Source organism: Scyliorhinus torazame, chromosome 2 (assembly GCF_047496885.1).
Source record: "Scyliorhinus torazame isolate Kashiwa2021f chromosome 2, sScyTor2.1, whole genome shotgun sequence".
Lineage (NCBI taxonomy): Eukaryota > Metazoa > Chordata > Chondrichthyes > Carcharhiniformes > Scyliorhinidae > Scyliorhinus > Scyliorhinus torazame.
Window position 1 is genome coordinate 71,937,896 of NC_092708.1, and position 15,382 is coordinate 71,953,277.

At 45.6% G+C, this 15,382-nt stretch overlaps 1 protein-coding gene across 3 annotated transcripts in view; it reads right to left on the reverse strand.

Moving 5' to 3' along the window:
* Nucleotides 1–15,382, reverse strand: part of mgat5 (alpha-1,6-mannosylglycoprotein 6-beta-N-acetylglucosaminyltransferase) — a 241,215-nt gene that overhangs the window by 50,550 nt on the left and 175,283 nt on the right. For all 3 annotated transcript variants that reach the window (XM_072472736.1, XM_072472725.1, XM_072472747.1), the window contains exon 12: nucleotides 14,650–14,799. In XM_072472736.1, coding sequence (XP_072328837.1) covers nucleotides 14,650–14,799 — 150 coding nt within the window. The remainder of the gene's footprint in view (nucleotides 1–14,649; nucleotides 14,800–15,382) is intronic.

Here is a 15,382-nt window from a genome sequence, read left to right on the forward strand (position 1 = left end):
TTGGACAAGTTGAGTGAGTGGGCAAATAATTGGCAGATGCAGTATAATTTGGATAAATGCGAGGTTATCCACTTTGGTAGCAAAAACAAGGCAGCAAGCTATTATCTGAATGGCCATAAATTAGGAGATGGGAATGCGTAACAAGACCTGGATGTCCTCGTACACCTGTCACTGAAGGTAAGTTTGCAGGTGCAGCAGGCAGTAAAGAAGGCAAATGGTATGCTGGCCTTCATTGTGTCAGGATTAGAGTACAGGAGCAGGGATGTTTTGCTGCAATTATCCAGGGCCTTGGTGAGGCCACACCTGCAATAGTGTCCGCAATTTTGTCTCCTTATCTGAGGAAGGATGTTCTTGCTGTAGAGGGAGTGTAGCGAAGGTTTACCAGACTGTTTCCTGGGATGGCGGGACTGACATATGAAGAGAGATTGAATCGGCTAGGATTCTATTCACTGAAGTTCAGAAGAATGAGGGGGATCTCATAGAAACCTATAAAAGTCTACAGGACTGGACAGGATTAATGCAGGAAGGATGTTCCCGATGGTGGGTGCGCCCAGAACCAGGGGTCACAGTCTGAGGGTAGCAGGTAGACCATTTAGGACAGGGATGAGGAGAAATTTCTTCACCCAGAGAGTGGTGAGCCTGTGAAATTCATAACCACAGAAAGCTGTTGAGTCCAAACATTGTATGTTTAAACGCAGTTAGATATAGCACTTGGGGCGAAGCGGATCGAAGGATATGGGGGAAAGTGGGATTAGGCTATTGAGTTGGATGATCAGTCATGATCATAATGAATGGCGGAGCGGACTTGAAGGGCTGAATAGCCTCTCCTCCTGCTCCTATTTTTTTCTATGTTTCTATCCCAGGACTCAGCAAGGTCCCAGTCAGATGGCGAGCCTCTGGACAAGGTTCTCCCAGAGTTGATGTAGATGATAGGACACAGCTGAGAGATTCAGGAAGGGATGTAAACCACATTCCAGTGACTGTATAGCCGATTGGAGAAGCCCTAAAGGCTACAGCCACTGGAGATGATGAGGACAATGTGTGGCACTGAGGCCAACACCGCTAGGGATGGCAACCACAGTGGAAAACCTGTAGCACGACCTCAGTGTATTATATAGACATAGACGTATTGAGTGGTGATGTACAAGGCATGGCTCAGTCCGTGATGACCATGGCCATCCATCGAGTCAGTTGTGTTGGAAAATCTTGTTCTGCACATTCATCCCTGGCCACAGCAGGAGCCACTAGACCCCAGCCGGTCTTGAGCCGCATGCCGAAAATGAAAATGGCGACTTACCTCAGTTCCCCACAGCAGCCATTGCGCCAGCTTCACATTTTAAAAAAGGAGTATTAAATGACACCCGCGTGATTTCTCACTGGGGAGGCAGTTAATTCCAGGGAGGCCGTTGCATTTGACTTCAATCTCGCTAATGAAATGTAAATTAATGCGAGTGGGGGTTAATGATATGCTCGCCATATCTGGACATGATTGGGAACTTGCCATGAGGAGTGTGCCGGTTAGTTGGCAAATTGATTCTAGATTTTGACCTTTCCCACTATTTAACAGGCATGCCAAGAGCCGCACTGGGTGCAATGCAGTTGTTAAAACATGCCCAAAGTGAAGCACAAATATACCTCAACAATATCAATTAGGTCCTTAGAATTTCAAAGTAATCACAAACATACTTGGAATAATGATGCAAACAGACAAATTGACAAATGATTGCTAGCCACTTTAAAGTTAAAATACATTTTAATGCTAAAATATATGATAAGGGTGTGTCACAACTGAAACTTTTAAAAGGGTGCAGAAAATGCTATGGGGCTGAAGTTAAATCTCAACCCTATGCTGCAGAACATTGCTGTTAAAGCTGCAGGGATTTATTTGCTGGCGCTGGACTGGGATGGACACAATAAGAAGTCTCACAACACCAGGTTAAAGTCCAACATGTTTATTTGAAATCACAAGCTTTCGGAGCGCTGCTCCATCATCAGGTGAAGTGGAGCCAGAATCGGATTTCAAATAAACCCGTTGGATTTTAACCTGGTGTTCAGACTTCTTGCTGGGATTTATTTGCTTTAACTCTCAAGCCATTGCAAATATGCATTGCCACTTTATTGCTAAGATTATTTGCATAAATTATTCATGAAGTTGTTTCCAGTGACTTTCCTTTGTTCCCATTTCATAGTTACCGTTCCTCTTCCCTAGTTCACTTTCAGACGTTCAGCCCCTGCAACCAATCCCCACGATTCTGGCACTCCCCATCTCCTTTTTATCCCATTCGTCCTCCCCAAAGTGACATATTTTCCAGTCTCATCCCAGAATTCACAAAGAACCTTCTCAGACTCTCCCTCCTGTTCAAAGTGACACTGTTCACTAATTCTTGACTCAGCCATACCTGGAGTTGCTAACAGTGGAAAACTCTGGTCTGTGTGGGGGCTGAATTTCCTGATCTTATGGACTATCACAAGGAATGGAACTAATTTTCACAGATAGATCATAGATTAAATGAATCATTGATTCCCTGCAGTACAGGAGGCCATTCAGCACTGACCCTTCGAATGTGCATTCCACCCATGTCCATTCCTCCGTCCACCCCACCCTATCCCCGTAACCCCATAACCCAACCGGCACACCCTTGGACACTAAGGGCTAACCCACCTAACCTGCACATCTTTGGACCGTGGGAGGAAACCAGAGAACTTGGAGGAAACCCATGCAGATACGAGGATAACGTACAAACTCCACACAGACAGTGACCAAAGGCTGGGATTGAACACAGGTCCCTGGCGCTGAGGCAGCAGAGCTAACCACTGTGCTACCATGTTTGTCTGCAAACATGGAAAAGCAAATGTTCATAGAATATCATAGAATATCATAGAATTTACAGTGCAGAAGGAGGCCATTCAGCCCATCGAGTCTGCACCGGCTCTTGGAAAGAGCACCCTACCCAAGGTCAACACCTCTACCCTATCCCCATAACCCAGTAACCCCACTCAACACGAAGGGCAATTTTGGACACTAAGGGCAATTAAGCATGGCCAATCCACCTAACCTGCACATCTTTGGACTGTGGGAGGAAACCGGAGCACCCGGAGGAAACCCACGCACACACGGGGAGGATGTGCAGACTCCGCACAGACAGTGACCCAAGCCGGAATCGAACCTGGGACCCTGGAGCTGTGAAGCAATTGTGCTATCCACAATGCTACCGTGCTGTTTCTTTAGTGATATATTGGGTGTTGTTGGATGGTCAGTGGAGCTGTGAGGGGGAAGGAGAGAGCCTTGGTCGTTGGCATCATCGTTATCCAGGAGTTGGAAGTGTTTTAGTTCTCACTCTTTCTGGGTATTTATTGCTGCAAGACGGCCACAACCATCTAATGTCTGCTATTAAAAGCAAATTTTAGATGGTTGCCATTGCAGGGTAATTGCCCAATGGATGTTTGAATTTTCTGGGCAATTGCCATGAAATTCTTATCTGGGATGTGAAAGGGCTGGAGGAGGGGGTATAGTGCACATGGAGCATCATCTCCCCTGCCCCAGAGCTCATAAGTTATATTTGTCTATATCTGATTCTTGGTCAAACAAAAACTAGAGCTTGTCTACAGAAGTTTTAAAAAAAAAATCTATTATTGGCTGATTTGTTTTTGCAGAATGAGGTATCAATGCTGCAAAACCTTTAACATGCTGTCTTGGTATTAGGCATGGAGACCAGATACAGAGTAAAGCTCCTGCTACTCTGTCCAAAGTATGTGTCTTAAAACTCAACTATGTTGCATTAACATGGATAATAGCTCTGACTGATTGAAAGATTGTAGGCAGTTTTCTGCCTCCCAGAACTTGCATTGAAATTACAGAAAATTCATGTTAGGACCTTTACAGCTTGACGAAAAGGTAGATTTATCAATCCATCTATTGGTGTTGGTGAATCCATGACTCAAAAGCATAGATATGTTCACACTGATGCTCATTTACTTAGTAAGAAGTCTTACAACACCAGGTTAAAGTCCAACAGGTTTGTTTCACATCACTAGCTTTCGGAGCACTGCTCCTTTCTCAGGTGAATGAAGAGGACCAACGCCGGCATCCCCACATTACATTTATTTAGTGTGGAGGCTTGAAAACTGCTTTGCTTCCGGTCTGCACAATGGCACACTTCCTAGTGTGTTCTCATTCATGCACATAGGTGTAGAATCATAAATGTACAAATGCAGCCAAATAAATAAAAATTGGCCTGTAAAATTCTGTTTTCTACATTTTTGTGAAACGTATGCACATTAATTGCCTTTCCTCAGCATTTTAAATGCTGAAAGCAGATGTTAGCAGCAACACCAACATGTCACTGTTTTGATTCTGAATAAACAAAATTCGTTGCAAGTACACAGTGTGATTGAGAACACCAGAAAACATGTGTTAATAAACACAAGCTGTAGTGCAATGAAACAATCATAATCAAGAGGTCAGATGGAAACATTGAAGAAAGTAGTTTTAAAGCTGAATTTATGGAGATAACAGAAGAAAATCTAAATTCATTGAACATTTGCTTACCCTTTCCATGGCAGGTCTGACACTTATAACATTTTGTTCTATTATGAATACCAAAGGGGAATTGTGAATTTTAAGTCATTTTTTTTTAGATCATATTAATAAATTAATCTTTCATAAGTGCAATTTGAATGAAGCACTGGTAATTATATTTGGCTCACTTTCCAAAACATAGAAACTTAATTGCTCCTATTGGCATAACACTACTTTCCAATATGCTAAAAGATTCCCATCTCATCATTCGTTTTGCAAGATAGGACATACTAGCTTTGTGCAAAACTAGGATAGAATCCAATAGAGAACATTACTCAAAAATTATGAAAATCTGTAGCAAAAGACACACAGAAAAAAAAGACACTCCCCTTTACTGCAAATTCCCAAGTTTCATTTGAAACGTTACAAATTGTCTTTTTGCAGATGCAGTAATGTAATCAATCGGCAATTGCTACACATGGGTTAAATTGCTGTTTAGTTTTTACCACAAAAGAAACTTGACAACATAGAACATAGAACATAGGAAATACAGCACAGAACAGGCCCTTCGGCCCACGATGTTGTGCCGAACCTTTGTCCTAGATTAATCATAGATTATCATTGAATTTACAGTGCAGGAGGCCATTCGGCCCTTTGAGTCTGCACCAGCTCTTGGAAAGAGCACCCTACCCAAACTCAACACCTCCACCCAACACCAAGGGCAATTTGGACATTAAGGGCAATTTATCATTGGCCAATTCACCTAACCCGCACATCTTTGGACTGTGGGAGGAAACCGGAGCACCCGGAGGAAACCCACATCTTTGCAATTAGGTATGATCTATGCAAGCTATGAACATTTGATGAAAGTCTACTCATTTAAAATAGCATTGAGAAAAACAATTTCATAAAAGGATTGACAAGTTGTATACTCAAATTATTTTGGATATGACACAGAAACACCAATTTCAGTCGAACCAGCCTATGCTAGAGTTTATGTTGTGAAATAGATCCCAACTTTCCTCATTTAAATTTATCATAGTTATCCTCAATTCCCTTTTCATAGAATCCGTAGAGTATAGGAGGAGGATATTCGGCCCATCAAGTCTGTACCGACTCTTTGAAAGAGAACTCCACCCAAGCTTAGTCCCCACCCTATCTCAATAACCCACACATCTTTGGACTGCGGGAGGAAACCCATGTAGACACGGGGAGAAAGTACACACTCCACAGTCACCCAAGGTCGGAATTGAACTTGGGTCCCTGGCGCTGTGAGGCAGTAGTGCTAACAACTGTGCCACCATGCTGCCCCAATGGCAATCACCCCAAGTTGTTTGTTCCCTCATATGCTCGTCTAGCTTCCTTTTAAATGCATCAATACTGTTCGTTTCAGCTACATCCTTCGGTAGCGGGTTCCACATTTTCACCACCCTTTGGACCAATCCTCCAGCCTCCTTTGGATCCTTACAAACTCAATCTCTTCAATCCATGTGCGAGCTTCCATCCATATTCTGCATGGTAAACAAAAGGGTCAGCCTTTTCTCTGCTTCAGGTGCAGGATTGACAGGCCCCTTCACTGCATCTGATCTATTTCACACACTTCTGCTCTCGTTCCCTTCCTCTCCCTCCCACAACACGATTTCCCTTTTCCTCACCTTCAACAGCCTCCGTATTCATACGAATAAACAAATGGGGAGCAACAGCAAAAGCAAGGCATTTGGCCCCTCAAGTCTGCTCAGACATTTGATAAGATCATTGCTGATCTAATTGTGACCTCAACTCCACTTTCCTGCCTGCTCCCAATATCCTTTGACTCCGTTGTCAGTCAAGAATCTATCTACCCCTCCATTAAAATATTTAATGACCATCGCTCTCTGGAGAAGAGAGTTCCACAGACTCACGACCTTCAGAGAAGGATCTTGCATGTTTCATTAAGATCAGCTCTCATTCTTCAAAATTCCAACTGATACATGCCGAACCTTTCCTCAGAAGGTACCACTCCACCACCGCCAAACCCAGGAATTAGTCAAGTGAACCTTCTTACATCCTTTCGTAAATAAGGAGACCAAACCTGCAGAGTACGCTAGATGTGGTCTCAACAACGCCCGGTATAACATCCCAATTGTGATGGGCATGATTGCCGCAATTTAACAGAAGTATTTATTCATTTGGGGTGCGATTGGTCTCGAAGACAGCGTTGGCAAGATCCTGGCACGTATTTAATGACATTTAATGCCAGAAATGAGCCCCCACAAGCTGCTCGCTATTATTGGCTGTGCTGTCGCCTGATTCGCCAGATTTGCGCCTCAGCATCTCGCCGCTAACAAGGAGTTGCTGCTTTTAAACGCACCCTAACACTCACTCCCAGTCAGCACACAAGCATGGCAGTGCCTAGACCTGCTCCTCACTTTGGGGATGCCACCCTGGCCAGGCTTCTCTGCACTGTGGATGCAACACGGGTTGGAGGACCAGCAGCAGGGATACCAATACTGCTTGGTAGGCAGTGGCAGCGGCAGATAGTACAAGCAGCATGACCAAGAGGACCACCGTCCAATGTAGGAAGATGACCAACGACGTCCACCGTGCTGCAAGTTACCACCCCTCTCCTGGCATCGGTTCCAACTGCCACCCCTCAAACTCCTCCCTCCCCCCCCCGGCCAAATCACTGGCTGACACCTCGCACCCCTCCCACATCCGATCTTTGTGCTTGCTCCTCAGAACGCACTGGCACCCACCAGCACATCCCCTTCATGTCCTGGTGCCCCCACATTCGGCCTGACAGAGGTCTACAAGCGTATGAGGGGCATATACAGGGTGGATAGTCAGATACTTTTTCCCAGGGTAGAGGGGTCAATTACTAGTGGGCATAGGTTTAAGGTTCGAGGGGCAAGGTTTAGAGGAGATGTACAAGGCAAGTTTTTTTTTTTATTTACAGAGGGTAGTGGGTGCTTGGAACTCGCTGCCAGAGGAAGCAGGGACGAAAGTGATGTTTAAGGGGCATCTTGGCAAATACATGAATAGGATGGGAATAGAGGGATATGGACCCTGGAAGTGTAGAAGATTTTAGTTTAGACGGGCAGCATGGTCGGAACAGGCTTGAAGGGCCGAAGGGCCTGTTCCTGTGCTGTACTTTTCTTTGTTCTTTGTTCTATTCCACCTGCTATAGACCCCCCTAACCCACCAAGCATGTGGCTCACATTGCCCTCTCTTCGCCCCTGAAGATAGCCCATAATAAGCAGGAAAGGGCCAAGATGGGGTGGGCATACCAGAGATTAGAGTCCTCACGCCCCATGAGGAACGGGCCCTGGAAATCGTGGGGCTGACCAAGGAGAGAGCAGTCACCGCCAACTAGTTTGGCCTGCCCCGCAGAGGTGTGATCCCTTCGCCCAGATGATCTGACTAAAGCGAGTTGTTCTTCCCTCACATGTCCATTGTCTCAGAGGATCTGGTTCTGATGGAGGTGGGCCATCTGGAGTTGTTCCCCACTCTGCCACCCATGAGAATATGCTTGGAGGAGAGCGCAGAGGAGACCACCATCAAGGTGTCACAGCTATCACCTCACCTTCCATCTGAAGGGGGTGTCCAGCGATGAGACCTCTTAAAACTGAATAGCTAGGACGCCACTATAGTTTTACATAAATTAGTTTATTAAGGATTGAGATTAATTATCGAATGTGTACTGGGTAATCATTATTAACCAATAAACCTGTATTTTAGGATATAGCAGTGACAATCATGTAAACTCTGGCTACAAGCAGTGGCCACAACGCATGATAGGATTTAGGCTAGCTCAGTTGCCCATGTTTGTGAGACACAGGAGATGTGCGATCAGCAGATTACATAGCAAGTGTTTTTAGCAGTGCCCCCAGTATCCTCTGGGGGTCACTGAGTTGAGCCACAGGGAAGGACCCCACGTGAAAGCTGACTCAATACACAGGTCTTGAAACTGCTCCTACATCATCAGTGAAGAAACATATCTCAGTGTGGACAAGCTTCTGCAGCACAATCTGGTGAGCACCACATAGTTGCTGATGCACATCAGGTGGTGGCAGGAACATTTGAGGGAGTCAGCAGTCGGAGTTCTGCTGGATCCTAGGACTCCGTCCCAGTCAGTCCCCTCTGGAGAAGATTATCCCAGTGCTGATGAAGATAATAGGACACAGCCATGAGATTTGGGAGGGGGATGTCAATGACATTCCAGCGAGGGCATAGCCGATTGGAGGAGTCCCAAAGGCTACGGGCGCTGGAGATGATGCTGACAATGCATGGCAACAAGATCACCACAGCTAGGGTGGCGATTGCAGTGGGAAGCCCGGAGTACAACGTCAGTGTTCTGTGTTGTAGTGCCCAGAGCACTGCTCAGAACATGACGTCCATTGCCGAAGGCCTCACCCTCATGTCCCAGTCAATGAGAGATTTGTCCCAGACACAGGTGGACATCACCAAGGCCAGTAGAGCATGGCCCAGTCACGGAGGCATGTGCCCCAGATGCAGATGGGACATTGTCGAGGCACTCCAGAAAGTGGCCCAGTCAAAGGAACATCGCTGAGGGCATCGACACCATGGTGCAGACAATGGGGAACCACCAGGACTGGCAGAGCCAGATGGCGTAGGGGTCTCTGGAACTCATCTAGCTGGGGACCTGCCACTAAGGAGACAACGTCTCCAGTTCTTCAGAATTCCCCCCCTCCCGACACTGATGCATCTCAACGGCAGAACAGGTGACGCCAGTGACACCGGTAAGTCAGCTGAGGCCCTCCGGCTCCAGGACTTCTGGAGTATGTCTGCCAAGGGCATCAAAGCCAGAGGACGTGGAAAACAGCAGACTGCCTCCACCTCTGATGAGCATCCTGGTGACATAGCTAGATGTAGCACTAACCACAAAAAGATCAAGAAGATAGAGGTCCACTGAGTGGGCACTCCAGGAGTGGGAGGCACTATCTGTAGCTAGGGGGAATAGAAATGTCAAATGTTCACAATTAAAAGTCACACTTGATACACGTGAAGCCTCTGTCATGCTAATCTTTACAGCGGGCCTGCTTCCACCTCTGTTTCCCTCTGCTCCCCCCACCCCTAGCGCACAGTGGTCCAAGATCATTGCCCCTGATGCAGACCCCATTCAGAGGATGGGTGTGAGGGTGCCGTCAGCAGAAAGACAAGAGTCAGACTTTGGCATAAACCGAGGAGCACGAGAGGGAACCTCACAGCGAGTTATCATCACTCTCCTGTCTTGTATATTGACCCGTTGACAGTGCCGACACAGGAACATCACCCTGGAGTGCTGATACAGACACACCTGGAGGGTGGAACAGGGTTTGAATGGAAGAGGAGGGGGGAAATGTGTGGGATGGGGGGAGAAAAGGAGGGAAATGTGTTTGGATGAAACCTCGTTGTATGAGAATCAGGCGTGGTTGAGGGCCTCCCTGGTCCTCTGGACCATTGCTTGTCCTCTAACCTCCGGTACTTCCTGTGGCTCATCCCCAGGCTTATCCTCCAGCCCCTCCTGGTCCAGCTGCTCCTCCTCCTCAGATGTGACCACATTTGTACCCTCCTCTAGCATGTCAGCCCGCTGCTGTGTCAGGTTGTGGAGGGCACAACAGACCACCACAAAGTGGGAGACCCTCTGTGGGTGAGGAAATGAACAGAAAGGCATGATGGGTAGTTAGGCCAAGTTGGAGTAAAATCTTACTACAGTAGAATAAGGAGTTGGGTTAGCGGACTTTTAAACATCTCTAGCTTAGGCTGGAGAAAATGGGTAGCAGTCTGTAATTGCCTGTAACTGGGATTTCGCAAAGCATGAAGAGGGGCATGGGCAGCCACTAGGAACCATTTCTTTGTTGCAGGAGATACTGGGAAAAGGGGCCAGGTTAAGGAATGTGGGGAAAGCCTATGGGACCTTTGCATTTGCCATCGTTGCCTTATTTGGTCGTGTGTATGTGAAACTTGGTATGGTCGTGTGTATGTGAAACTTGAAACATGTATATGAAAATAGATGCTGTGCTCCCTTTGTTCACTTGCTCTGGGAATTTCAGGGACGGTGTTGGTGTCCTGTGTTATCAGAGTGAGTCTAGCTTGCAAGCTGGTTGAAATAAACTAAAAGAATAACTATCACTCGGACTTTGACTGAGACCAGGCTGAGGGCAGAAAGAACTAAATTTCATCAGGGGGTGTACTGCAGTGAACCACCTGAGGGTCCAGGCACAGAACCGCATTTTCAGCAGTCTGATGCGCCGCTCAATGACAGCACGGATGGCAACATGGGTCTAGTTATATCGGGTCTCCCCCTTGATCTCTGGCCTCCGCACTAGCGTCATCCGCCAGGATCTCAGCGGGTATCTCTTATTCCCCCAAGAGCCAACCAGTCATCCTGGGTGGTCCTCAATGATGCTGAGGGTCTCCAAGCATCCCAGGATATAGCGGTCATGCACGTTCTCTGGGAAGAGGGCACATGAGTGCAGGACTCGGAAGTGGTGGTCGAATAAGAATTAAACATTCAGGGAGTGGAACCTTTCCTGTTAATTAAGGGCCCTCTCCGATGTCCCAGTGCACGCAGGTTGACATGCATGTCATTTATTGCCCCCAGACCTGGGGCATCCCAAAGATAGCTGATAATCCTGCAGCCCGGGCATCTTGGTGGGCCTGGTCCAGCTCAAAGTTGATATATTCTGATGCCCAGGCATACAGAACATCCGGATGCACTTGTGGGCTGTAGCTTGGGAAATGCCGCACAAGTCCCCATTTGAACCCTGGAATGAACTGGTTGCATAGAAGCTCGAGGCTGCAGTGACCTTCACGGCCACCGCGAGGATGTGACACAGGTGCCGCACTATGTCTTTATTGAGTCGCAGTGCCCTGCGCCACATGCTGTCAATCATCTCCTCGAAAGACCAACGATGCCTGCACACCTTGGGCGGTCACTGGTCTCTCGGTATTCCTACTTGGCCTGATGGGCGGCCATCTTCAGGGTGTGCGGTGGCCCCGACGGCCTCTCGCCCGCTCAGCACTGGGACAGCAGGTCCAGTGCCCTTGAGTTGCATGCCAGAAAATGGAAATGGTTACTCCCCTCCTCAGTTCCCCTCAGCAGCCATTGCGCCAGCTTCACCTTTTTGAAAAGGATCACTAAGCGACGCCCGTGCGATTTCTCAATAGGGATCTGATAAATTCCAGGGAGGCCTTTGCAATAGACTTCAGTCTCGTTAACGAGATGAAAATGAATGCAATTGAGTGTTAATGATATATTTACCATATTTCGGCATGGTGCAGAACTCGCCATTGGGAGCGAGCCGGCTAGATAGCAAACTGATTCGCGCCTGGCGTTAATTTCGATTTTAGCCTTTTCTGCTATTTAGCCAGCGCACCAGATCCAGGCCGGGCACAAAGCGGTGGTTAAGTCACGCCCTATATTCCATTTTCCTGGTAATCATTGACAATATTCTATTTGCCTTTCTAATCATTTGCTGTATCTGCAAAATAGCTTTTTGCGATCCATGTATCAGGACATTCAGATCTACAATCTCTCTCCGTTTAGATAACATGCTGCTTTTCCATCCTTCCTGCCAAGTGTACACGTTCACATTTTCCCACATTATACTCGATCTGCAAAATTTTTGCCCAGATTCCTTTGCAAGTCCCTTATGCTCTCTTCCCAACTTGCTTTCATAACCATCTTCCTGTCGTCAACAAATTTAGCAACCACACATTCAGCCCCTTCACTCAAGTCATTGACATAGACTGTAAATAGTTGAGGCCCTAGCACTGATCCCTGTGATACTCGAGTCATTACATCCTGCCAAGTCAAATATGACCTATTTGTGCCCACTCTGTTTGCTGTTAATTAAAAATCCTCTATCCATGCTAATATGTTACCCCCTACACCATGAGCTCTTTTTTTGCATAGTAATCTTCGATGTGCCATTTTGTCAAATGCCTTCTGGAAATCGAAGTACACCATGTTCACATTTTCTCTCTGCTGCTTGTTACTTCCTCAAAGAACACTAATAAATCAGTCACAAAGCCAGCTTGAGCTAGATTTCAGCATTTTCCCTATGACAGATCCTAAGTATTTTCCTACATTGTCTTCTTCCTATCTTGAGTAGAGCAGTTACATTCATTATTTGCCAATCTGATGGGACCAGACTCGAAGAAATTTTGGAAATTTACAACCAATATATCTACAATGTCAGCAGCCACTTTTAAGACACTAGAATGAAGCTCAACATGACGTGGGACTTGATATTTTTCTCAGTACTCTTTTCCTGGGTTCGGAATTGTTCCTCCTTCTCTTTCACCAATAATTCTAATTCACAATTATTTCTGGGATGCTATTTGCATCCTCTACAGCGAAACCTGATGCAAAATCTGTTCAATGGAAAATAAGGGAATGGTAGATGATTTGAACAGATGCATTGTCAGCACCACCTCCTGCACACTTTTGGACTCCTGCAGGTGCTGGACGCTTGCAGACAATCCCTCATGTAATCCCTGGCTCTGCGACTGCACCCCCACAATTGATGGGATTGTCAGTTCCAGAAACCCAAAACCAGTCTGGACGGCAGCTAGTCAGAGGCCGGCCTGCCCTCCGACCGGCGGTTAGGAGCGGCCCTCTTTTCCGGCACTGCGGGAGTGGGGTGGCGTCCACTGCATTCAGGAGGATCCCCAGCACGGTATGTGAATCTCAGGGTCTCTCTCCTTGCTGCCATCATGTTGGCTGAGATGGTCTGTATGGGGAGTGAAGTGTTTATTTGTGGCTGCAGCTTGTCAGCCTTTGGAGTGTCAATGGTGAAACTGGCGAATCCCGTACCATTTCTCATTGGAATCTATTGTGTTCCACGTGGCACTGGTGCTAGCCTCTTAGCAATAGCCAAATCGGTCCAGGTGCAGTGCCAGTTTTGCTGTTGTGGAACTCCACGAATCGTGTACCTGCATCAACAGTCTCAGAAATGGAGAATTCCGCCGGATAGCTTTTTCTTGCACACTAATTTCTCTCCATTTTTCTTTTCTTTTGCTGTTTTTTTATATTCTTCCCAGCCTTCTGGCCTGCCATTAATCTTCGCAAAGTTGTACACCCCATCTTTCAACAAATCATCCTGCACCATTTTTGTCAGCTCCAGCAAGATTCTACCGCAAAATACATCATCCCCTACTCGCTTCAGCATTCTGAAAGGAATTACCTCCATGACACCTTTGCTCACTGTCGGGTCATCCCCAACAACCACTCCCTTTCCTACAGCATCTTTCCATGCAAATACAGAAGATGCTCCTTTTACTTTGTCCCTTTTCACCACTGAATGCCCAAAGACTTCTTCCAAATAAAGCAGCAATTTATTTGTACTTCTTTCAATTTAGGACCCAGCCTAATGACATATTAGGACCCAGCCTGATGACATATGTTGAGTGGCATGCCGAGCTAACTTGCAACATCCGCCTTTGTAGTTTCCAAGGCATCATTTATTGTTCATAATTGACTTGACATACTTTTCCGGTTAATTCATGTTTAACAGGGGATCTTGGGGAATTAGAGCATTGATCATTACACAATATAGGGCGGGACTTTCTGGTGCTGCCTGCTACGTGAATCATAGCAGGCAGGGCAGAAGATTTGACAGACCAGCAAAAGGTCCATTGACTTTGGGTGGGAATTTTGGTTCTTATGGTAGGCGGGACTGGAGAATCCCACTCATAGTATTTAGTGATTGCCTTATTTGACTCTTGTATAGTAAAACGTATTTAGTTTAAACCATGGAATCTTGTAGCCTTGTTCTTTCGGAAATGGTATATGCAAATAGATGCTGATTAGTACCAAGTATTAATGATTAGAGCTCAACTATTTTTAAAAATTAAACAAATTAATTTTGTTTAATTAATGATTAGAGCTCAACTATTTTTAAAAATTAAACAATAAAATAAGGCAATTATCTTCCTCCATTTGTGGACTTATTATTTTGTTTGCTTTTTCTTACATTGATCTGCTTCTTTATGTATAATTTTGTAAATTCTGCAATGATGCCAGTCGGAGCTCAATATGGATCAGCATAATATTAAATCTTATTAGACCCGTCTGCATAGGTTTGCATTACTTCTCTACATTAAAATATAAATCACTTACAACATCCAAGTAGCACTCTTTGTACCTTTGTTTCCCTTAGGAGAAGCTGGAGGTCACGTCCACTCAGTATCCCATGATTTTTCACATAGCTAGGAATGTGGGCGGTGCTAGTTCCATGAACAGTGCCATGGACCTCTGTGTAACTGTGAATTATATCCAAGTAAGACCGTTTGTCCTGCGAAGAAGAGGGAAGTAAAAAAATAACTGATCTACCAGTCTGGTTGAACAATGCAGAAGCCAAAAATCTAAAACAACATCTCTTTGGCCATAACTCAAAGGGATATCATGAATTTATGATAATATATTTTATGTAGCTTGAAACTTTGGAGTGAAAAAAGTCTCGAGTGTCATTCATGACTGTGACTCAGACATTAGGTGTGCCTGCTACACCAAATCTCATCAATATACCTGAACCTGAAATGGGTGTAAATGTATACAAATAATAAGGGCTCAATGAAAATGTCAAAACCACAACATAAAGGGTCAACTCATTTGAAATGTAATGGACAGAGGAGAATTGTTTTAAAACTGAAAAAATTGCAATGAAACACAAGAATGAAATTTTCCTGCTGGGCCTAAATATTTCAGCCCTCATGTCTTTAATGGTTGCATTTTATTTGATATATTTGATTGTTATTGTTGCTACTGATAATTTTAGTAACACTTGCTTCCTTTCCTCTTGCAACATTTTGCAAGCATTCTGATGCAAATGCTTTTTGAAATTGCTCAGAGCACTGTTGGCATTGACCTAGCCAGTT